This window comes from Pristiophorus japonicus, chromosome 7 (genome assembly GCF_044704955.1).
Source record: "Pristiophorus japonicus isolate sPriJap1 chromosome 7, sPriJap1.hap1, whole genome shotgun sequence".
NCBI lineage: Eukaryota > Metazoa > Chordata > Chondrichthyes > Pristiophoridae > Pristiophorus > Pristiophorus japonicus.
Genome location: NC_091983.1, coordinates 41,087,121 through 41,112,732, shown reverse-complemented (window position 1 = coordinate 41,112,732; position 25,612 = coordinate 41,087,121). Strand labels below are relative to the sequence as shown.

The window sequence follows — 25,612 nt, the reverse complement described above, 5'->3', positions numbered from 1 at the left end:
AACCTGATCTACCTGTCCTCCCACTCAGCTCACCTTTTGTAAAAAGTTCCAGCACTGAACTGAGCCACTATTTTTACAAGTAGAACAAGGTGAATTGGGGAGGAGACGGAATGTATGTAAATGTATTGAAAGCTGATGCTTGCAAAGCATTGGAAAATAATTGTTTTTATCTCATTTTGCACGGTGATAATATATTAAACAGGTTTGTGTTGTTGCAGATTTGATGCAGTTTATTGACACCAATGAAAGATAACTCTGTCTTTTCCTGCAGATTTAACTTGTGTGTAACTAGAATCATGCTGTGATGATTATCACTATTGACTGTGTCCACACTTTCTGTTGAAAACATTTTTGAGAATATCTCTGAATTAGGGAATAACTGAATTATGAGCGCAAAATCCTCCAAACCACAAATTCCCAGCTGTTAAAAAAAACTATACTAACTACCTGCATGAGTCACAAAGATTATGGTAGCATAAGAGCCCGAATGTTTGTGTGTGACTCAAAAAAAACTCCCACCAATTTTAGCTGAAACAGAATATTGTTAAATTAAGATTTTGTTAGTGAATATGCATGAACTAAGACAGGTCTTTACATTTAAATTTGTAATTGTCTGGAGCAGTCTCCGAAGTCCCTAGGCAGCATTATCAAACAATTGCCTCAGAATGAAGATGTTGCAGAAATGTCTGCTGAATTAATCGCCGACAAAGCAGCAGAGACTTGCATTTATCGAGCGACTTTCAGGGCGTCCCAAAGTGCTTTACAGCCAATTTATTTAAAAAGGCAGAAAGGGCTAGACTGAGTAATTACAGGCCAGTCAGCCTAACCTCAGTGGTGGGCATATTATTGGAAAAAATCTTGAGACGCAGGATAAATCTACATTTGGAAAGACATAGATTAATCAAAGGACAGTCAGCATGGATTTGTTAAGGGAAGGTCATGTCTGACTAACTTGATTGAATTTTTCGAGGCGGTAACCAGGAGGGTCGATGAGGGCAGTCCATATGATGTAGTGTATATGGATTTTAGCAAAGCTTTTGATAAGGTTCCACATGGCAGACTGGTCACGAATTTTGGATCACGGCAAAGTGGCAAGTTGGATCCAAAATTGGCTCAGAGGCCCAAAGCAAAAGGTAATGGTTGATGGGTGTTTTTGTGACTGGAAGGCTGTATCCAGTGGGGTTCCGCAGGGCTTAGTGCTGGGTCCCTTCCTTTTTCTGGTATGTTGAGGAGAAATCTCCCTTTCTCCCCAGCGAATCCGCTTTGATAATGGATCGACGCTCTGTATGACAAACTCAAAGAGATAGGTTCGAAAAGATTTATTCCGGCAAATGCAGGGAAAGGTCTGTTCTTAGTTGCCCAAGACAGACTCTTCAAAAATCCAAAAGTCTCACTGGCCTTTATACAGATTTTAGTGGGCCGATCTATAACAAATCTTTTGAAGTGACAGTCATCGACATAGGAAAAGTAGCAGCCAATTTGCGCACTGCAAGTTGCCACAGACAGCAATGTGATAATGACCAGGTAATCAGTTTCAGTGATGTTGATTGAGGGATAAATATTGGCCAGGACACCAGGGGGAATTCCCCTGCTCTTCAAAAAAACAGTGCCATGGGATCTTTTACTTCCACCTGAGAGGGCAGACGGGGCCTCGGTTTAACATTTCATCCGAGAGATGAATGATGGAGGATTAGCTGTTCTCAAAGAGGAATGTACCCAAGTAGTGAGATGCTTTCAGGGGTCACTCAAAGTGCAATTGCCTCATCTAGTTATGAATATGGTAAACTAGCGAGATGGTTTCAACAGACTGTGCTGACATCCATGCCAGCTGATTGATATATTCTGTGAGTAATTCCTTGCCTGAAGCCAATGCAGCCTGTCTACTTCACATAATGTTGATTTGAATGTTCCTTTTCTATCATTTATGGAGGAGCCTTTTAAATAGGACTGTGGAATGAAAGATAATTATTTAATTCACCGCATCTATCTCCAGTAAACTCGTATCTATATGCTGCTCGACCTCTATTTTGGGAGCTATCTGGTGCCAAAATAATACTACCTGCAATAACATTAACATTTTTACGCAGGTCGCGTGCTTCATTTAAAATGGTGATGTAGACACTTTCAATGAGCGTTCCCATGTTGGGTTATGCTGCTGGGGTTGGATGAAGTAGGTGGGCTGCAGCTCGTGTGGCGCATGTAAGTCAAGACAGACCAGTTGGGCCACATGACCTGTTTCTGTGTTGTCTATTGTATGCAAGATGTCCAGATTTGTCTGTTACATTCCCCTGTGATGCCAGCAGATGGTGCTTTAATAGGATTTCCATTGTTAATCTGAATAGTGGCCCGTCACAGTTTCCTGTCATGCCACCGCCTAGTGTGGAGTCTGCTCAGCCCTGCCACAGCTTTATCTGCTGCGAGCATCATAATAAATATATTTCAACCTTTTAAAATATTTTATTTGTTCCCCTTTCTCCAATTTATTTTATTTGTCCGATTTCTTTTTTCCTTTTAAAATTTGCCCTTGGCCTTGGAAGCTATCACTGGATCTTCGGCCTCGCTCCCCAACCCGATCTCTCTTTTCAGGCCTCACTATTTTAAATATCTAGACCTGAATGGCTGCTTCGTCTTTGGCAACCAATCCCCACTACCTGATTTTTTTTTTTTAATTCCCTTTCCCAGCTCCACTCGGAGAAATCTTGCTGTTTCACACTCTGTTGATGGACTCCGCTCATTAGCTCAACCTGGTCCTGCTGCTTTGCTTCTTGGCAATCTTCACTGTTGCCTGACCCATTATCATGCACTGCTTGCCACTGCAGCCCTGCTCTTCTGCCCCAGTATCTTCATATTGTACCGGCAATTCTGCAGCCACCCTTCCAACCAGCCTCCACACCCATAAGAGGTCTTGCTCTGGGAAATCCCCACCTCACGCTGTTGAAAGAAAGAACTTGTGTTCACAAAGTATCTTTCATGACTTCAAGGCATCCCAAAGTGCTTCACAGCCAATAAAGTACTTTTTTTTTAAGTGTAATCGCTGCCATAATGTAAGGAAGTGCAGCAGCCAATTTGTCTCTCAGCAATATGCTAAACGACCTGTGGTTTTTAGTGGTGCTAGCTGAGGGACAAATGTTGGCCAATAAGAACTTCCTTGCTCTTTAAAGAATGCCATGGGATCTCTTGCACCGACCTGAATGGGCAGATGGGGCCTCAGTTTAACATCTCATCCGAAGGACAACACACTTGACTGTGGTGTGCTCCGCTCCCTCAGTGCTGTGCTGAAGTACCAGCCGAAGTTCCATACTTGTGGTTTTGGAGCAGGGTTAGAATGCACAGCCTTCTGACTACAGAGGCCAGAGTTTCATCACTGAGCCAAGGCTGGCACCTGATTTTCGGCACCACCTGATGGAATGCTGCCGATGGTGCCCCTTCTCGCCTGGTGCCTACCTCTGCTCCCATCCTGCTGCTTTTCATTAAATTGGGCAGTATGGCATCTAGGAATACCTCAGTAGATATTTTTAAATGATAAACTGAATAGATGTGGCCTCGATTAACAAAATTCAGCAGGAAGCCAACTGGGATTTAATTTAATTCATTAAATTGGACAGCAAGGAAGCTGGGAAAAAAATTAATAAATGCGAATTCCATTCATGGAATTCAGCTTCTGGAGCACAGAGATGGCCAGAAGTTGGCTTAATAGGTCTCCACTTACATTGTTTTGCTGGCTAGGCACTGTGGATACTCTGCATCTCTGGGTCACTGGGAGTCATCAGATTGGTAACGAGACGCTGGCTGAATAGAACTTTCTTAGCAGGATCTTTGAGTGCACCGGCATTGATTTTCCTGCGGCATTGTTTCTGTTGCCATCACTGTTTTGGGGCAATGTTGATGGTGATGACAGAGCAAATTAGGCGGTGGTCCGTCCAGCAGTCGTCCGCTCCTGTCATGGCGCGGGCGATGCGCACGTCTTTGCGGTCCCTCGCTCGGACGATGACGTAGTCTAGCAGATGCCAGTGCTTGGAGCGAGTGTGTTGCCATGAAGCTTTACATTTGTCCTTCTGACAGAACAGGTTATTGCTTATGACGAGGCCGTGTTCTAAGCATTTCGTCAGGAGGAGGGTGCCTGCGTCTGCGCACACTCTGAGGCCGAACTCCAAGCCATCATGAATACCTGCACCGAGGCGTAGGAGAGCATGGGCCTAACACTAAACATCTGTAAGCCAAAGGTCCTCTACCAACCTGCAGCACTACCCCCCAGTTATCAAAATCCACAACGAGGCCTTGGACAATGTGGAACATTTTCGATACCTCGGGAACCTACTATCAACAAGGGCAGACATCGATGATGAGGTCCAACACTGCCTTCAGTGTTCCAGTGCAGCCTTCGGTCGCTTGAGGAAGAGAGTGTTTGAAGACCAGGGCCTCAAACCCGGAACCAAGCTCATGGTCTACAGAGCAATGGTGATATCCGCCCTCCTATATGGCTCAGAAACATGGACTATGTACAGCAGGCATCTCAAAACACTGGAGAAGTGCCACCAAAGCTGCCTCCGCAAGATCCTGCAAATCCATTGGCAGGATAGGTGCACCAATGTCGGTGTCCTCGCTCAGGCCAACATCCCCAACATCGAAGCACTGACCACACTCGATCAGCTCCGCTAAACAAGCCGCATGCCTGACATGAGACTCCCAAAACAAGTTTTCTACTCGGAGCTCTGACACGGCAAACGAGCCCCAGGGAGGCAGAGGAAACATTTCAAGGACACCCTCAAAGCCTCCTTGAAAAATGTAACATCCCCACCGGCACCTGGGAATCCCTGGCCCAAGACCGCCCAAAGTGGAGGAAACACATTCGGGAAGGCGCTGAACACCTCGAGTCACTTAGTTGACAGCGGAAGGAGCCCATGGCAACCCAAGCACCCCACCTCCCCTTTCCTTCAACCACCATTTCCCCCACCTGTGAAAGAGACTGCAATTCCCGCATTGGGCTCTTCAGTCACCTGAGAACTCATTTTTAGTGTGGAAGCAAGTCCTCCTCGACTCTGAGGGACTGCCTATGATGATGTTGATTCGCTGGCTAGGACTAGAGGGCATAGGCTCAGGATATCGGCATTTAGGACTGAAATGAGGAGAAATTTCTTGGCTCAGACGATTGTGAATCTTTGGAATTCTCTATGCCAGAGAACTGTGGATGTTCAGTCGTCGAGTATATTCAAGACTAATATCAATAGATTTTTGGACTCTTAAGCGAAGCAAGGGATACGGGGATCGGGCGGGAAAGTGGAGTTGATCCATGATCTTATTGAATCATGGAGCTAGCTCAAGGAGCTGTATGACCTACTCCAGTTCCTATTTCTTATGTTCTTATTTTTGAGGCTGTCAATGTGAAATAGACACGCATTGGGAAATATGGTCACTTTAATAATCAGGATCAAAGTTCTAAACAATGATTTAAAACGCAGCATATCATGTCAGTTTTATACATTCGTATTAGTTTTATACATTTTTAGGCATCCCTGATTTCTAACACATTCCCCTCCTTGAGAGAGCGAAAATTCTTTTGATCTCTCAATTTCTGTTTTGCATCCATTGTGTCATCTCTAAATTCCGATGAGAGATTCAGAAATGAAGAGTTCCCTATTTTACAGTCCATTCCTTTTGAGGGAGAGGAGCAACCACTGACCACTTTCTCAAATTCAATTCACTGTCTGGTGTTCCAATTCTGCCCCACCTGGGGCATCCTCTATGTTTCTTCGGATCTTCTCTTTCAATGTGTTCAGTTAATTAAATATCAAATACGCGATCATTACAAGTTGGAAAACTACCCAGAGCATGTGAAATAATTCAAACCTAAGGATGTGTGAATATATTAAGTCCAATATCTCACGAGTTTAAATTGTGTACCAATTGTGCCACATAATTGTGTAACTTATACTTAACTCTGTCATTTAATGTCGGTTTCACTTGAGCATAGCTTTTGAGACAGGTTCGGTTCGACCTGTAAAACATGGTACAGGAGGCATTACCAAAACCCTCATGCTGGATTCGTACTGACTTTTCCCACGCTCTGTTACCCACAAGACATAATCACAGTTATAATTCAGTCTTACACTCACAAGCACGTCGACTAAGTACATACATTTCCAGCAAAAATGATGCAGACAAAGAAAACAGACATTGTAAAGAAAGCTGAAGTTTAACATCTAATCAAGTCATGGATTTAAAAGATTCTCCAAATTTCTTTTTTCCCTCGTATCCATTCATTGTGGATAATTCTTACTAAATTTATTTCTCCCTAGCCTTCAATTTTCCCAATCTAAATTCTATATCTTTTTTTACTTCAATTTTAATTCTTTTTTTTTTACTTAAACACACTTTCAGAGGGATTAAAATTTAACTCTCTTCTGATTGTTTCATTAATTAAATAGTTTCTCGATGAGAGTACATGTCACTTGACTCACTTCCCTGAGCCACATTAATCATTTCATGCCTTGCTGTTGTCAAGTATCTCAGCATGTCTGAGGCTCATTCTTGAGTGCAAATTCACCATCCATTTCCAGATGCTAGTTGCTTCATACATAACAAATCAGATCTGCACTCTTATACCGGTATCTCGGGCTTTCAGGCAATCTTATCAAAAGATTGTTTGAGGTCTTTGCTCATCTTCCATTGCAGGTCTCGGGTAGTGACTAGGCTATTAATAGAATTTTGTTAAAAAGTTCATAGGCAAGGACACAAATGTCTCCAAGAGAAAACTATCGATTCACTATTCTTAACGACACTTTCCTGACTTTCACTAGAATGTTAGAAAAATTCCCATTTGGAGGTGTAATTTTCCTGTTTCTACCTTGCATCTTAAGTAGACATCCAATTAATTATTATTCATATTCATGAGCTCTGGAGTAACCTTACTATCCAATACAATATTGAAGATAAACAATTTAAAAATAAATTCTTTATAACCAACTATATTGTGCCCGAGTCCATGTTATCATTTCAAACTTATCACAAATCCAAACAACCATATTGTCTCACAAGCAGGTTTTTTGAGGGAGTGCAGTAAAGGTTCACCAGACTGATTCCCAGGATGGCAGGACTGACATATGAGGAGAGACAAGATCAACTGGGCCTGTATTCACTGGAGTTTAGAAGAATGAGAGGGGATATCATAGAAACATATCAAATTCTGACGGGACTGAACAGGTTAGATGCAGGAAGAATGTTCCCGACGTTGGGGGAGTCCAGAACCAGGGGTCACAGTCCAAGGATAAAGGGTAAGCTATTTAGGACCGAGATGAGGAAAAACTTCTTCACTCAGAGAATTGTGAACCTGTGGAATTCTCTACCACAGAAAGTTGTTGAGGCCAGTTCGTTAGATATATTCAAAAGGGAGTTAGATGTGGCATTTATGGCTAAAGGGATCAAGGGGTATGGAGAGAAAACAGGAATGGGGTACTGAAGTTGCATGATCAGCCATGATCATACTGAATGGTGGTGCAGGCTCAAAGGGCCGAATGGCCTATGTTTCTATGTTCAATTTTATTTCTTCACAAACTTTTCTCTTGATGCACAGCATTTAATAGGACCACCTAGATTGTTCTCAATCAGTTTGTTTTAATAAACAATTATCTCTTTGAACTTAGGTGAGATTTTTCCTTCTTGAGTGCTTGAAACAGCAACTCATATCAATTTACCTTTATCAATTCATCTTATTAATTCCAAGTTCAGAAACAAGTTTTTGCCAAGCTTGGTACTTCACTTGGTGTCTTAAACATTAGAGACACATTTGCTCGCAATTCATTTACAAGGTAACTTCCATATCTTATCGATTCCCCACCTCGAGCATATCTTGTCTCTCATCAGAGAAAACAGCATTTTAGATTGTGTCTAAACTTTTTGGTATGGCTTCTTTTAAAAAGGTTTCCAACCCCAAGATGTCCCAGTACAATCAAGATATTTAACAAGGAAAATCATCTCAAATGTCTCAAAATTCAAATACTGCTAATCTTTTTCAAATTTAAAACAACCAGAATTTCACTTGGTCACAATGTAAGTCGGGTTTTTCACAATTTATAATTTCAAAAAAACGTTCAGTAACCAAATTAAGAAGGCAGTGCTTTGTTACAATTTGAATTGTTTTGAAACAAAACCACATGTTAATTAACAAACTTAACAGCACACAAATGGTTAACAGCTTTCCCACAGAAAAGGGGTGGAGGAAAAACAAATATAACAGACACCATTTTTTTTAGACAGACTTTCACTCAAACTGAAATTCCAGCATCTCTTTTAAGGTTCCTTCTCATTAAACAAATCTTATGCTTTATCTTTCTCGGCGCTAAAGCTTTCACGTCGGTTTCATTTTTTTTTTAATTCCCTGTTTCCTTCCTTTGCTGAGTTCTCAGATAGGTTTGTATTCCACTTATATCTTTGTTTCTGTTTATCCATCACTCTCTCTCTCCTGCTCTCTATCTTCTCAAGTCTCCATGCTTCGCATAGAAGTGAGTTGTGTAAGCCAGTTTCTATCAGGCTCCTTTAAGTTTAGACTTTTTCGCATTCACTTGGGATATTATCACATCCAAGCGCTTGGAGTAACTACTCTTGGACGACTCCAATAACCTCTGAGAAACTGCTCACGATTTTATCTCAGCAATGAGCACCCACCATTTTGCTTTTGGTTTCAGTGACAAAACACACCCCGTTATGAGGTTTCCTACCCGGTTGTTCCACCTGCTGCCTTGTAATGACGTTATAGACTAAGTCCATCCCCAACTCCACAATAATACTTTTTATAGTCCTGCCGCAGTCGCCAATTTTGTTGGGAAATATGGCAAGTTTAAGCCAATTTCTGGTCACTTTAATAATTAGGATTGACTGTAAAACATATCTGGTGGAATATAACACATTAGTTATATAGCAAAAATATACAACTGCAACAGATAGGTAATGCCTATCGCGATCGGACAAATGGCTGGTGCACATGAGCAGTTCTCTGGCTTGCAGTCTCTCTCTGTTTAGTGTTTCCTTCGGTAAAGCATGGGATCACTCAAAGTGTTCAACCAGCTCGATTTCTGTTCCACTCTCGCCTCACACTGTCTATAAGAGCAACCTTGAGGAGGCTTACTTTTATTCCATTTTTAAGGGTGGGCCTGACCCTGGTTATTGACACGACCTTTTGACCTATAGAGGTTTCCCTAAAAACGTAATATCCAATAAGGCTTCTAGTTCTTTGTCTTGATTCTTGTTTCAAGAACCCACCTTAAAGATGTCTTACAATTTTGGTCACATCATTGTTTATACCTTATCAAAGTCGCTTTTCCTTGGAATTTCTTTGAACTCTCTCTCTCTATATTCTCTTGGGTACAGTCAATACAAAGCCTAGTCCTCTATCCTTTGAACTATGAGGCCCAAACCAGAGCTTTGTCACCTCCTCAATCGTTCTTTACGACATAGCAAACTACCTGTATTTATGTTAATTCCTACAAACTTCTTTCGATTCTAAGCCTTTCCATACAAATTGTCTTAAAGAAACATAAACAAACTGAAGCTTTAACTTGAAAACTACAGATAATTAGCATTTCTAAGTATCTACTACCAGTCTAGGAGACATCTCGTCTCCAAGTTCTAAACAACGATTTCAAACACAGTATATTGTATCAGCTTTATACATTCATATTAGTTTTATACATTTTTAGTCATCCCTGATTTCTAACATGCACCAATCTTTCTGTCTCACATGGATTAAGTTCTGCATTGTGTGAACTCATTTATTCCATCTGGTTCTTGACGACACTGAATAAAAAGGGAATAATATATATAAGAACATAAGAAATAAGAGTAGGGGTAGTCCATTTGGCCCCTCGAACCTGTTCCGCAATTCAATAAGATCATGGCTGATCTGATCTTCTCCTCAACTCCACTTGCCTGCCTGCTCCCCATAACCCTCGACTCCCCCATCGTTCAAAAATCTGTCTATCTCTACCTTGAATATATTCAATGACTCAGCCTCCACAGCTCTCTGGGGTAGAGAATTCTACGTTCAGAAAGGTGAGGGTGAAAAGAAACCCTGAAGTTTCATCACAAAAAAACAACACTGAAGGTTATGTTAAAAGTGATCCAGCATTTTGTAGATACCTGCTTCAGTCTTGAGCATTTAAAACTCAAAACTGTTGGTGGATTTAGCAGACGTGATCTGAAGCCACATGATACTAGAATTCAGATTATCCAAGAATGTGCCAACATTAAAATCTCGGGTTCTATAGAGAGTGGCTCATTAGGAATCATAAAAATTAATTCTTTGAAAATGGTCTTTAAACTGTATGGACTGTGCAAGAGGTTATATTGGGCCCAAGTTTCCACATGATTCGCGCCTGATTTTTAGGAGCAACTGGTGGAGAACGGACTATTTTAGAAATCGCAATTCTCCACTTTTTTTTCTGCAGTTCTAGTCAGGTAGAACAGTTCTACTTTAGAACAGAATTTTTTCTTCAAAAGAGGGCGTGTCCGGCCACTGACGCCTGATTTGAAAGTTTCCACAGTGAAAATGTACTCCAAACTAAAGTAGAATGGAGCCAGTGAAGATTTTTGTAGAACTGAAAAAACCTGTTCTACACATTAAAAAATCAGGCGCAGGTTACAAATTAGGCGTCCAGAACGAGGTGGGGGGGAGAGGAAAGGGAACTCATTAAATTCGACAATAAATCCTTATTTATACTTATACAAATATTATACAAATAAATCCAACCTGAATAAACATTTATAAGCAAAGAAAAGATTAAATAAACCATCTTCCTACTTGTGTGAAAGTGCTTCAGGCAGCTCAGCGATGTTCCCGCGAACGGGAGGGGGGGCAGGGAGGGGCAGGCAGTAACGAGGCAGCAAACAGCTTTCCACTTGAGGTGGAAGCCTTAGTCAACTCAGCGATGTTCCCGCGAACGGGGGAGGGGGAGGGAGGGAGGGGAGGGAGGGGCAGGCAGGCAGCCAAAGATACAGCAGCAGGCTTCGAGCTGTGAGGGGGACTGAGGCCATTTGGACAGGGAGAGGCAGCCACATCGACAGTTTTATATTTACATTTGCAGAATGGGTGCTGCATTGTCAACACCACGGATTATGCAATAGTTCGCCATCAATTCACTGCATAGGAGAGAATTGATTAGAGCTTACCGCAACAGGAATGTCGTAGCCCATAGGTTGGTGGGCAGGAGACCTTCCCCACATCGACAATATCGAACCAGGCGCTCGTACCTGGACATGAGCGAGGCTGATTGTGTGAAAAGGCTGCGTTTTCACAGAGAAGTTGTCACTGAGATCTGTGATATGGTGAGAGCAGATTTGCAGCCCAGAAGCAGAAGGACAACTGCCTTGTCTGTTGAAGTGAAGGTAACAGCTGCACTTTCTTTCTATGCCTCGGGATCGTTTCAGGCTACAACTGGAGATGTGTGCGCCATCTCTCAACGTGCAATACATATCTGCGTTTACCAGGTCACGGCTGCACTTTATGCGCGAAGGAATGACTTCATCAATTTCCCAATGACCGCACAAGCGATCCATGAGAGGGCTGTGGGCTTCTTCAGGATTGCCGGCTTCCCAAAGGTACAGGGCTGCATTGATTGTGCCCACGTAGCCTTGCGAGCATCCGTGGAGGATTCTGAGCAGTACCAAAATAGGAAAGGTTTCCACTCTATCAATGTGCAGCTCGTGTGTGACGACAAGCAGCGCATCATGTCAGTCGATGCGAGATACTCAGGCAGCACCCACGATGCGTTCATCCTACGCGACAGCGTTCTATCTGACATGTTTGAGCAGCAACCAGAAGGGCAGAGCTGGCTACTGGGAGACAAAGGGTACGGCCTGACCACCTGGCTCATGATGCCCATATGCGTGACACGGACAAAAGCTGACCACCAATACAACATGGCGCACATTGCGACCCGCAGCATCATTGAGAGGACCATTGGCATATTGAAACAGCGATTCCGATGCCTGGACCATTCCGGAGGACAGTTGCAATACTCTCCTGAGATGGTCGGTCACTTCACTGTTGTGTGCTGCATGCTTCATAACTTAGCCATCATGAGGCAGCAGGAGCTGGTAGTGGAACCCGAAGACCGACGTGAGGGTCCAGTGCATGATGATAGTATTACGGAAGACCAGGATGTGGATGATAACGACAATCAGAAAAGCATGGAAGTGCCTGATGCTGGAGCACGAGGTCGGAGGAGGGCCGTCCATCGTGCCCCTTTAATGATTGTTCGAGCCTTGCGCCAGCAGCTCATCCGTGAACGCTTCAACTACTGATGCCTGAGGGCTCCGCGAACACTTTTGCATATGGACATGTTTATTCTTTGCAGTTGTTCCTACGTTGTGTTGTGTTAATGGAACATGAAACAGTTTTAATGAAAAAATATTTTATTGAAAAGTTAACGTCACTCTAATAAAATATTTGTTGTATCAAACTATACTTTTTAATATGACTCTTGAAGATCACTTAAAAACTTTAAGATCACTTATAAACTTGTAAAGTTACAAAAGTAACAAAACACTTTCTATGTGAAAAATTTTACACTCTAAGATCACTTAAACTTCAAGATCACTTTTTAGATGCAAAATTAAATAATTTACAGAATGTGTGACCATTTACACTATAAGATCACTTGAAAACCCTGAGATCACTTATAAGTTGTAAAGTTACAAAACTTACAAAACAATTTCAATTTGAAAAATCTTACACTCTGAAGAACACTTTTAAACTTCAGGATCACTTTTTAGGTGCAAAATTAAATAAGATACAAAAAAAAGTGAGAGCATTTACACTATAAGATCACTTAAAAACCATAAGATCCCTTATATGTTGTAACGTAACAAAACTTACAAAACAATTTCAATTTGAAAAACGCTACTACAGCTATATCAAGAACAAGAACAAAAGCAGCAAAGAAAGGCTGCAACCATGTCTCATCCACATCTCAGTGAATGTTCACTTCCTCATGGGGGTGTCATTTGATTGGCTGGGCTGTGTGCCCTTATTGCAGCAGCTACCTCAACCAGGCCCTCCCTGACGGCCTGTGCCGACACTTGATGCCCTCCCTGACGGTCTGTGCTGACACTTACATGCCCTCCCTGATGGCCTGTGCCGTCAATTGCACTCCCTCGGACATTCCCTCCCTAAGTTCCCGTGTCATTACTGCTATTTCTCCCGTCAGGCCCGTCAACTCTTCACCTACTGCATTGACACCACCGATGAGTGATCGGGTAAGCTCATTGGTCTCCATACCCAATGCCACAACCTGAGTCGCATCTGTTGCATGCTGCATCTCAGGAGAGCGTGTCTCCAATCTCCTTCTCCTCTGCCTGGGTCTGCCTCGTGGTACCACTACACTGGGAGGTGCGGGCACGGACGGTGGGATGCTCGGTGTTGCAAGCGGCACCACTACACAGGGAGTCGTGGGCTGGGACTGTGGGATGCTCTATGTTCCAGACGGCTGAACTGGAGGGAGAGGCTTGGGCTGGAATGGTGGGATGCTCTGTGTTGCAGACGGCAGAACTAGAGGGAGAGGCTCGGGCTGGAACGGTAGGACGCTCGGTGTTCCAGACGACAGCACTCGAGTGCGAGCCGTGGGCTGGGATGTTGGAAGAATGGCTGTAAACTGCTCCATGATATCAGCAGCAACACTGGGACCCGAAGCGTTGGAATCAAAACCATAGTAGGTGGAACCAGAACCTATGCGAGAGGGAGGCGCAGGCTGGGACGGTAGTGCAGTGACTGTAGAAAGCTGCATTATACCAGCAGCACCACTGGGACCCGCAACATCGGAAGCGAAACCATGGATGGTGGGACCAAGACCTATGCTAGGGGTTGAAACTCTGATGCCCCTTGATGGGGGCTCATAAACATTAAATTGGAAGCTCCCCCCTGCAGACATTTCAGTCATCGCTGCCATCATCCAGTCTGGATCGTCCGCAGCTGGTTGTACTGGTTCTTGTTCTGTACCCTCAGGATCCTCAGGGTTGGCAGCAGCAGCAGCAGCGTCATCATCATCATCATCATGTTCTGCAAAATACATCAGAACAGTCAAATTCTTAACAGCAAGGGAGGGGGCCGGGTGGGTGGCATGAGTACTCTCACACATAACAGGTTAGGCAGCAGGTTGATTTGAAGGGCCACGATGCATTTTCAGGACTTACCCTCTTCCTCGCGTGCGGGCCCAGCTTGTGCTGTACCGATTGCTTTTCTCCATGTACGACTCATCATAGCAGCTACCCTTTGTTCCAAGGGTGTCAGTGGATGCAGATTGGGCACGCCTCCTCCTGTCCGAGTTGCTTCTCTTTTGTTGTGGGCCAATTTCTTCTGCAAAGAGTAAAATATAACTTTTTACAGAGTGTGTCAGTCTGCAAGGTGGGACATACAGATAGTCACGTTACAATTACGATTAAATTAAAAATGAGAAATATTACTTACACTAACTACTTGACCAAGGTCGTGCCATTTCTTTTTACACTGACTTCCAGATCTCCTGGTATGCACCACTGCGCAGTAATCTTCTGCAACTTGGTTCCAGCGTTTCTTCATTTCTTTTGGTGGCACTTTTATGCGACCTCTGTTGCTGGTATCTAGCTCCTGCCATCTCTGCTCAATTACATTCACTAATATCTCAACTTCCTCATGTAAGAAATTCTTTTTTCTTGGTAGACGTTGATCCATTGCAAAGTTGAATTGGCACTTTTTTTTCTCCAAACACAATCCTTAATTTGCAGGCACAGGTACTGCAAGTTTAGCAGTGAAAAGCTGAACTCACTGATTTTAGCAGGTGATTTCTTCAGCAGTGCTGCTAAAAGCACTCCCTCACACACAGAAATATCAATAAAATTAAAATACAAGCCTTTGCAGGGGTCCAAGAACAAATCTTCACGTTTTCTGCAGCACTTTCTAAAATGGCCGAGTGCCAATGTTTTTTTCACACTGCGCGTGCGCAAACGCTCACACTGCAGCGTTACCGGCAGGGAAAACAACTAATTTAAATAGTACCCGCCCCCTCCCACTTACAAAATCGGCGCGAGTGTAGGCTCCGCCCCCCTGCACGCAAACAAAGAGCTGCAGAACGCTCGAGAATCGTGATTTTTTTTTTTAGGCGCGAAAAACGGGCGCCCAGCTCGGAGGGGCGCCCGTTTTTTTTCTTGTGGAAACTTGGGCCCATTGTTGCTACACAAGGCATTGTGTCAGATTCCATGTGGAGTTGTGTGTAATTCTGGTCCCCTAATTGTAACTGGGATATTGTCCTTAAACAGTTAAAGAGGTGAACTACAAAAATAAAACCGGGTATCTGCAAAACTAAGGGGTGAAGAAATATTAAGGAAGACGACCCGAGCTCTTATAATAGATTAGATGGAAGCAACCTCATTGAAGTTTTGACTATTATGTAGGAGTGTCTAATCTTTATCGCATAATACTCCTGAGAAGCACCTTGGGATCTTTTACTACGTTAAAGGCGCTATATAAATACAAGTTATTGTTGATTCACAAAGCTGATTCGGGAAAATTCTTCACAATGCTGAATGTTTCAAATATCAGATGACAACTTTAAAACGAGGAGGTTAGGTGTCGGTTAGGTAAGTCAACTGGAAGCATTTAATTCTTGACATTGTTACTTATGCATTATTCAGGTAAGTTCACACTAAATGAATAAAGATAATGTCCAATTAGTCCTCAATATGTGTATTGTTTGTGTATTAGGCTCTGTTCTGACCAATGATACTCTCCCTAATCAGCTCCAGTGGCTTTTTTTTAATGCAAAGTCTAATTGACTTGTGAAACAAGATATAAGGGCAGGATAATGAGGCTAATTATATACATGGATTCATGAGGCAACCAGTTGTGTTTTTGGAGAAAGTGGGTTGATTTTATCTTTTGGTGGTGGTGGCAAATGGGCAGTAGCTGTTCGGCCGACTGCTATACACCACGGCCAATTGTCCCTTCCATTGAAACGGGCCTATTTGCACACACTAAGGACTAATTGGGCACAACATCTATTGATTAAGTGTGAACCAGCTTGAATAATGCATAAGGGACAAAGCCAAGAGCTGGAAATTCGGTTGAAGGTTTTTTAAGGCACTAATATCGGGCTGGCGCTAAATTTAGTGCCGGAAAATATTTTGCGACGGCAGCCAAAAGATTTAGTGGTTGCACTCTGACAGTGGAGTGGAGCACTAAGGGAAGTGTTCGACACTTTTCTTAGGGCGCTAGGCCGTGTGAGCAACTGAATATCCTGTGCTAGAAAGCTGGCTTCTTAGCGTCCTAAGCGAGGCCTCCCTGCAAAAAATAAATCGGAACAAAAAACACAAAAAAAACAATTCCCTATACATTACTCACCACAAATAAAGTTAAATCGCAAAAAAAAAAATCAATCACACTTACCTCATGTAGTCATTCCTTCCCTTAGCGCCCCGGACAGCTGAGCTCGGCAGCTTTCTTTGGCGGGGCGGGGGTGGGGGGGGGGGCGCGCAACGGGTGCAGCACAAGCCAATGTTGCTGCCATGGCGATATCGGGGGCGTTGCACACCGGTGCGACACTCCCGGCCACTACTCCTCAGCACCGCCGGTTCTGGCACACTGAATTTGCCGAGTGGCGCGAATGCTGGCGCTCGCGGATGCAAACCCTTTAGCGCCCACGTTCTGACCCCCGCGTGGGGCACTATCCGAATAAACTTCTAGCCCACAGACTATTATACTTGGTGATTATTTACATCCAGTTGTTTCCTTGACTTTGTTTTTGATCACATCATCGGCATCAAATGCAAATTGTACATTTTGGAGCTTAGAATGAATGGGCCAGTAAATTGTAAATCAGAAACACTATGTTTCAAATTCAAATAATACCAGGGTAAGAGTTTTAAAACATATAAAAATTAAATTTAAATGCACAATTTTAAAAACCGTGTCCATTAAGGTAAGTTTATTTTTAACACTATTAAAACACATTAAAAAAATTCTCCCCAATGTTTTTTTTTCGAAAGCATTTAATTACTTTTAATTTGAATTAATTTTAAATATGTGAGGTATTTTATTTATTTATTATGCTGTGTTTGGGTGTTTTAGGGGTCTTTCTCGTTGATGGTGATGGGAACTCGTACAAACAGAGTTCCCATTTTTATCAATGAGAATACTGCATCATGATTGGTTGTCCAGGCCCACATGACACCAGCTTGGACTTGCGTACCTGAAAGGCATCTCCCCATGAGCTGCGCAGCAAACCTAGGCCTCCAGCCGGGATCTTGCATTCCTCTGAGACCGCCAGGTACTTTCGTAGATTTTTTTCGGGTCTGAGTTGTCCGTACGAAGGAAACCTCCGACCTCAATTTCAAGCCCTTTATGTCTGGATTTTCAGGTGCAACGGGACACAAAATCATTCTTTGGTGTGAGTGTTTTCTTTAAATTTATCCACACTGAGCCCTGCTCTGCATTTTCTGTTTCTTTTAATGCATTTTTATGGCATCAGTATTAATCACATTAAAAATTGCAAAGCTTCCCTCATTGTAGGTTCCTAAACATGCTGTGGTGGATGTACATGAATGATGGTTAAATGAGTTGAAACTTAAATTTTCATGCAAAAAAAAGAAATGTACCTGTGTGGGTTTGGTGTTGTCCTCAGGCTCTGATTGTTTACGTTGATTTATACCCGTTTTATGTTTGCGCATATTCTACTGAGATTGGAGAGTATTTGGGTGTAACTTGACATTGGCAAAATGGGCATGACATTGGGCGGATTTCCGGGTCTAACTTTCGGGTTGCGCCCAAGGAGGAAACTCCAGGCCAGCAGAATTGAAATATTCAGTGCATTTTGTTATCCCCAACTCACTTAGTTATATGCCTCAATTGCTTAGATGTTTTAAATTGGACCAGATCTTGCTGGAAAAATACCAGCGTGTTCACAACGCACGCCACTATTAACGCATAAAACTGGCCAGTAAATCCAGGAGATTACGAGATATGCTGTGAGTTGCTGATTGCTTTATGCCGCTCCACCGTTGGCTTTGCAGAAACAACCTCTCACCTTTAGCTACCCTGTTATTTTTAAGAATTTGCTGGATTTGCACATGAATTGCCCATTAAACTTGCAGCAGAAAGTTAAGTCTGGTAATTAAGCGCGTAAGTGCTCTTTTTAAAACATGATTGTTAAGGCAATGCCAATGAACCTCTCTGGCCCAGAAAGGGAACAAGTTAAATGGTTCAGTCTCATTCCTGCATGTAGTCAATTGTTGTTCAAGATTTTAAAAACACCAAATTTTAAATTTTAAAATATTTTTCTTACTTTTCCTTTGTCGTTTTTTTCTCTCTTAATCCATTCTTTCTTTCCCTATTTCTCTTTCTGTACCTGATTTGACTCTAATTCATTCTTCTTTTCCATCATTCCTCTGTATCTTTCTCAACCCTTAAATCTCATTAGTTAAGGAGATACATTATTAGTCCCCCATTCGCTGAGATCTCAGATACACCGTTTCACTTGCTAACAGCTCGCACTTCCAGCAAAACAATCTAACTATTGGGGCATGCTGCGAGATGCCCCTCTCCAGCAAGATCCAGCCCATTGTGTTCAGAAAATGTCATAATGAATTTTTTGCTTGTGCATTTAGATTGCGTTGTCTGCTGTGTATAGTGTGTGTATGTCAGTTACATACTACTTCTCTATCAATACAGCTTCTTCGGAGTGGAAACAGATACCTCATAAGGTCAGATGATATGGTGGAAACGGTTTACAATGAGAAAGGAGAAATGGTGAAAACCAAAGAGCGACGTTTATTCATGTTGAATGATGTACTTATGTGTGCTACAGTCAGTTCTCGGTATGTACAGTCAAATGTGGTACAAATATATAGATATATATAAACTAAATCTTAACTTGTTCCTTCCATACTATTAGTATAGTTTTCCTGCTAATAAGTCTGCTTATAAGCAACTGTTTTTGCTCATTTCAACACAGTGACGTTATCAAGGTTCTTCTGTAATACAAACAGAAAATGCTGGAAATACTCAGCAGGTCAGGCAGCATCTGTGGAGAGAGAAACAGAGCTAATGTTTCAGGTCGATGACCCTTCGCCAGAACTGGAAACAGATGTAACAGGTTTTTAAGCAAGTGTACGGGCAGGGAAAGGGGGGAGGAGAGGAAAGAACAAAAGGGAAGGTCTGTGATGGGATGGAAGGCAGAAGAATTAAGAGACAAAAGGGATGATGGTGCATGGCAAAAGGAGATGGCAATGGGAAAAATTAAGCAACAAAAGGGTGTAAATGGTGATGGCAGAATCATCAACAACTGCCGTGGGAAAGAGAAAAAAAGAAAATAAATAGGAGCAGCCTTATGCATTCTTCTCTGCCATTTTGGTCAAAATGATACCTGCTGCATTTCAACATTGCACTGAGATCTACCTCAATTATTTAGTTCTAGCTCACTTTTCAAAGCCAGCTTCAAAGTATTGAGACTTTGTTCGTGACAGAAATATCCAAGCTTGATTCCTCCAAGCAGAGAAACATCAGGTTTTGGTTTTGTACATTTACAGATCTCCAACTCCAGGTCAGATAGGAAATTGAATAATAGCCATGAATGTCCCCAGAAATATTGAGACAGGAAGCCCCAGGTGAGAGGTTTCCGTGCTGGTTTGTATGACTGTCAAGAAGTCTTCTCGTTTAAGTTTTGGGGTTTTATCCTTTATGGTGCTTTGTTGCTGCTAAGTAGTTGTTGCTGTTTTGATCTCAATGTTGTGTTGCGATCTCGCTCAGTGATTGGGATCTTCTATGGCTCAAAAACTTTATGGAGCATCGGTCACCAATTTCTCCATTTTTGCTTTGCCAATGATCCAACCTACTTCAGCCTGAATGATTAATCCACCCAAATCTTCAACTAAATCTCAACCAGTTTTAGTCCCCTCATCAGCAGCTGAAGCATTTGCAGTTCAGGTATGATGTCACCTAACGATTGTATCAATGTCAAATCCAACAGGGGAAAAGAGAGCTAGCTGTTGAGTTCTAAAAATGTCGACTCCCATCTAATAGGGGAAAGAGTAAAACATTAAGTGAGTGAATCATCCCAAACCCAGCAACATTCTTAAGGATACCTTCAGTGCCCAATTACTGAGTGCTTATCCTAGTAAGTTGCTGGCTTTGATCAAATTGTCAACTGCTGTGACAGTATCTGAGCTTTAGTGATACTAAGCTCTGGAGCATTTGTAGAGGCTTCAGGCATTTTCACGATCAACTTCTCCAAATCACCTAAAGGATCCTCCTTTTCTACTGCTGTTCTGACGAAGGGCCATCAACCTGAAATGTTAATTGTTTCTCTCTCCACCGATGCTGAATATTTCCATCATTTTCTGTTTTTATTCCTTTTCTACCTCCTGGCAATGTCCGCAAATCATTGCCACATCCAGTACATACAAAAACTCCAGTTAGAAATTAAAACTGACAGTTTTTCAGCATATGGCATCCAGTCTTGCTGCATGAGATAGAGGGCAATGATCAGGAATGCCCTTCATTTCATCAGGCCTCCTCCAATATTCTGAAGGGTGGTTTTATTGGGACAATCAGACAAAGTGCAAATAAGGGTGCTTTTGAATAGCGAGCTGCAAAAATTACTTGGCCGGGCCAGCGAGCCAGAAAAACTCCAGGATCTATTGTAGTTCTAAAAAGCACAGAGAGCTTCCAGCTGAACTTGTATCGCAGAGTTTAGAACTTCAACCTGAAAGAAAAATTCAAGATTGTTCAAATGGTATTGCTGCCTTGCTGTGGCCAACCTCAAAAAATGTCTACTTCCATATCAATGAGTCTTGTTAGATGCACCTTGTTTCAGTATAGGTAGTAAATGGCAAGGCTCTGTTACTTGGCCATGGTTTACTATTGCCCATCAATGGGGACAGTTCTACTGCAAGAACTATGGGGTGGAATTGCCCCTTTTTAAAGCCCCGTTAGTGCCTCCGGTTGGGACTATTGCGGCAGAGAGGATTTTTCGCTTGGGGGAGGGGGTCGTTACCACCGCCCGGGAAATTGGGAGTTTGCGGAGGTGCTCTCACGGTTAGCACCCCAAGCCAACGCGCAACCGGCGATGACGCCATCGCCATGTGCGGTGACCCTTCACCGACTCCTTAATGCCCCGCGTGGAAAATTGCCCCGCAGATCGCGAAGCTGGCTGACATCCGCTCTGAGGGTGCTAGTTAAAGGGAAGGGCGCCAGCGCCCCGGGCCGACATTGTTTCTGATTACCGACTCTCGGATCGGCTCTACGATGGCCGCCATCGTGCAGTGCGGCACTCCGTTTTGGGTGCCGAGCTGCAGGCCCGGTCCAACGCTGCCCTGGTGGTCTAGTGAAGGCCATCAGAGGCCTTGCAGAGTGCGCAGCGGCCCTCCCCTTTAAGCAAAGAGGAAGGGCGTTGAAGCACGTCAGCGCTAGGTGGCTGCTCCACGTAATGCTTCCATCACCGTCCCGGTAACCGTTCCCAAAGGAAGTGGAGCGCGCGAGATTGCTTCCTCTGAAGGGCGATAAGCCAGGGATGATTACCAGGAGATGGTTACCAGGGCAATCTATTGTTAGACAGATGATTAGGTGGTATAACACAGTCATGTGTTGATCAAAACCACAGTTCTAAACCACAGTCGGAGAAGTCACTTTTCCTAACGTCCTAGGAAAATATCAGCCACCCACCCCTATCCCCAGCTATTTTCTACCATTCTCCATTGAAAACACTAACTCAGACTGGGTTATAGAAGCCCTTTAGAAGCCATTCTTCATACGTGGTCCATGGTAATGAATATGGGCAGTTGACCATGTAGAACAACTGAACCTAATCTTGTCCAGACCACACATTGTGCGCACATTTTCCAGCAGAAGCCACAGGATAGTGATTAGGGTTTGGAAGCCGGGCTTACTTAAAAAAAAAATTTCCACTCCCTAACCCAGAGATGTTATGACCAGTTACAGAAATTCCGGCTGAGATCAGCTAATTTAGCACAGAGCAGGCATTGAATTTGGGGCATTCCTGTTCTGCACAGCTCAACATGGCCTTGGTCAATAAGCCACTGAAGGAACCACAGACACATTGTTCAATGGTACCTGTTTCTGGAAAGTGTCGGGCAGAGACTTAATCCCACCAGACAGGTTGCCACCATCCAACAGAGTACTGTGTTCCCCAGATGGGGCTCAGAATCTGAGTACAGCATTATTTATGTCTTATAGTTGTGTGGCTATCTTTATAATGACTTCATTTGAGATTTCGGCAATACTTTTGCAAGTAAATATTCTCGCTCGTTTACCTGGATATCCTGTACTGGAAGCAAGTGAATGAACAGATCTATCTATCTAACACTTTGTGGGGTATTGAAATTGGCAGCAGACAGTTTCAAGACAGATCGGGGGAGGAAGGCAACAAATGTTTTGTAAAACTTAATTCTCCTCCATATCATGCTGGTTGCAGAACTCGAGAAACAAAAAAAATGGTAAAACGACATAATAAAAAAGAACTGTCTTTCATATTTGAGGAAGTAATTTTTTTGAACTTAATAATGAAATGCTGCTGCATTAAAGGTTTAACTCTAGTTCTAGTCTTAGGGCTTGATATTAATTATCATCTGATACATTCATTGAAGCAGAATAAATTGTCTATTTAGGTTTGGTCACTCTGAACAAAATTAGCATGCATAGAAATAAAAGCTAACATCCTAGTGTTTGAACCTACAGCCTTCAGACTCTGAGGTGCTACCAACTGAGTCAAACTGATACTTGGAGGAAGATAAAATGGCAATTGAAGCAATATCTCCAATAATTAATAATTCAATATAATAATTAGCTATCTGAGAATAGAGCAGGATTGTTGAATTTTTATGGCTTTAATCAAACTATGTTGCAAACTAGCACAGCTATTCCGTCTGTTTGGGGCATTAAATAAAATCACTCTGTGAAGATTTAAACCTACTCTCGTATTGCCATCTACCAGGTTATAATTAAGTATGGTTATATAACAAACCTTTTTTGTTATCCTAGAGGAAGCCTTATTGTAGCTGGAGGAGTTAATACAAGGAATCCTTGATTTTGAAATACGTTGTTTTGCTGCCCGCTGTCTTTTAATGACTGGGTTTGACTCTACATGTCCATCTAATAATATACAAATCATGGAAGAGAAATATACTACTAGATGTAATTGGAGAGATTGATGGCCTATTGCATTTAGTTTTTAAAAAAAAAACAGGCTATTGTACTGCAGATACCAAAATTCTGAGTAGATCACAATTTTGATTTAATCATAGCAAATCAATAATTGTTATCTTCTACCTATATCGTAATGTAGTTCTGATAGAAAATGGCTGAAGACAACATTTCATTTGAGTGTGATATTTCTGTTGAAAATATACTGTCCATTGATTTTTTCCTTGTTATTTCTAGCATAGAAAGCCTTTACACTAATTCGATGATTTTCACCATTTGTAGATTTATGTTTCTGTTTTATTTATCAAGGCGAGTGATTATTTTTACCTGACATTCTATTTATATGTCTGATTTTATTTCAGAGTCCAGTATGACAGTAGTGGTATAATGCCCTCTGGACTGCGGTACTTGCTTAAATGGAGTGTACCGCTAAAGCAGGTTGAAGTGGTAGAATTTGGGAACAGTGAGGACCTGGCAGAGAAAAGTAGATTTACTCCGCCACATTCTGGAGAAAAGATTCTAATTAGTGCAAAGCCAAGTAAGTATATTTTCCAGTTTTGGTAGTTCCGACTTGTAGCTCTGAACTGTGCTATTTCCTCGGTGCAAAAGGATTTTATAATGCTTATGACAGGAGCTTTCAAATTATAGGCTGTGGACCACTTGGTCCAGGCAACTTGGATCTATGTGCTTCTATTTCTTATTCACTGGCTTGTCCTGTTAGAATTTGTTTGGGCTTCTAGTGTTGCAAATTACCATTCTTAAAAGTGTTGTCTTATTGATGAACACATTCAAAATCAGAAAACTCACTATCTGTTAGTGTCAGCAGCTTGAATCAATGGGAATGTGGATTTAAACTTTATATGTTGCCCCTCGGCTTCAGAGACAAAAAAAAGCTGAGACATTCTGCTTTATAATATTGAGAGGTTAACTGGATTTATGAACATACTTGCAAAATCCAATTGGATTTGTAAACTATTTTGTGGGAAGTATTTTTTTGTTTCATTTTGAAGGTGTAGGAGGCAAATGCATGTAACTGAGATCTATCTGCGTGAAGAATTTTAGTGGATCAATTTTATGACTTGAAAAGTAGTCAAGATTTGCCTTGTGAACGAATATCTATATTCGTGTTTCTTTAAAGAAACATACAGCATGTGAAGGGTATTAAGAATTGAAAGAACAAGAAAAGACAATTCAGTTCACCCTGTTCCTCCTATCAGCCAGTTCCTCATGTATACCTCATTTTATCAGATGTCACCAAATGCCTCCTCAAAAGTGATCATTCAAAGTACCCCATACTCTCATGCTTCACCATCGGGAAATGCAGTTGGTCGCTCCACCATTGCCTAAGAATAAATGTGAAGTCTTGTAAGAAATCATGAGTTGGAAGAAATTGAGAATTGTAAAAAAAAAAGTGTTTTATAAAAAGGACTGGGTTTTCCCAGCTCAGGCAGCCCAGGATAAGTTGATGACACAGAAGGATTCCAGTCATGTCAGATAAGGAGCCTCATGATTTTCACATGGACCTCGTTTTACAAGGGCATAATGCAGAACAAACTGTCCAATAGAAGGTAACCAGAGGTCCAAACAAGAGATAAGCAAAGGAATGATCTCATGGGATGGATGTTATGTCTTATGGTCAAGTACTTTATTGTAATCTGCAGTATTTATCCATTTGTATTATTTTTCATGTGGCTACAAGGTTGGTACAGTTCGGTCTCGTGTGATGTGATAACAGATTGGTGCATGGTTTATTTGTTGCCTTGGCACGGCAGGTTTCCTGCATCAAAATGGGTGCCAGTTAGTTTTTGCCTAATCTCCTGTTCATCCCATTCCTCCTCTGATTCAACGTTGGCAGCTATGATGGGGCAGAATTCCATTGTTGCTATCCTGTTCCTGTGATCCCAGATGTACTCAGTTTACTTGTGTAACACCTCTGAACTCGATCTATGGCTGACGTGTAGAGGGCACTTAAATATTCAACAACTGCTAGTTTAATGGATCCATCCATCAGCTGATGGTTTTAATTGCTATTTTCATGATAGCATATCAGAAATTGGAAAACTCTATCCACACCGGATGCCTGTTCGGTGGCACGATGAGCTGCTGTTTCCAGCTGTTAGACTATCAACAACAAACATTTTTGACACCCAGAAATTCTTCTCCCTTCTGATTCTCATCACATTACCAATGTTCACCAATTTTATTTGCAATAGAACATTTGGCCATTACCAGGTTCATAGATCATTATTGACTCTTTTCTCATTAAATGAGTTTGAACTGCTTCCATTCATAATGAACTTCAGAATTTAGCAAATGTATGATAATGAAAAGGCCTATCACGTTTCTGAGCCTGTTACTTCCAATGTTCTGTTACTACCTTGGTAATCAATAAACTGCAAAATATTTATGCCACAACATCTCTTCCTTCTGCCCTCA

General features: G+C 42.2%; 1 protein-coding gene across 2 annotated transcripts in view; it reads left to right on the top strand.

The window, feature by feature from the left end:
• arhgef10 (Rho guanine nucleotide exchange factor (GEF) 10) overlaps positions 1-25,612 on the top strand; it is a 423,195-nt gene that overhangs the window by 236,385 nt on the left and 161,198 nt on the right. For both annotated transcript variants that reach the window (XM_070884917.1, XM_070884916.1), the window contains exons 17-18: positions 18,689-18,834; positions 23,539-23,714. In XM_070884917.1, the coding sequence (XP_070741018.1) occupies positions 18,689-18,834; positions 23,539-23,714 (322 nt within the window). The remainder of the gene's footprint in view (positions 1-18,688; positions 18,835-23,538; positions 23,715-25,612) is intronic.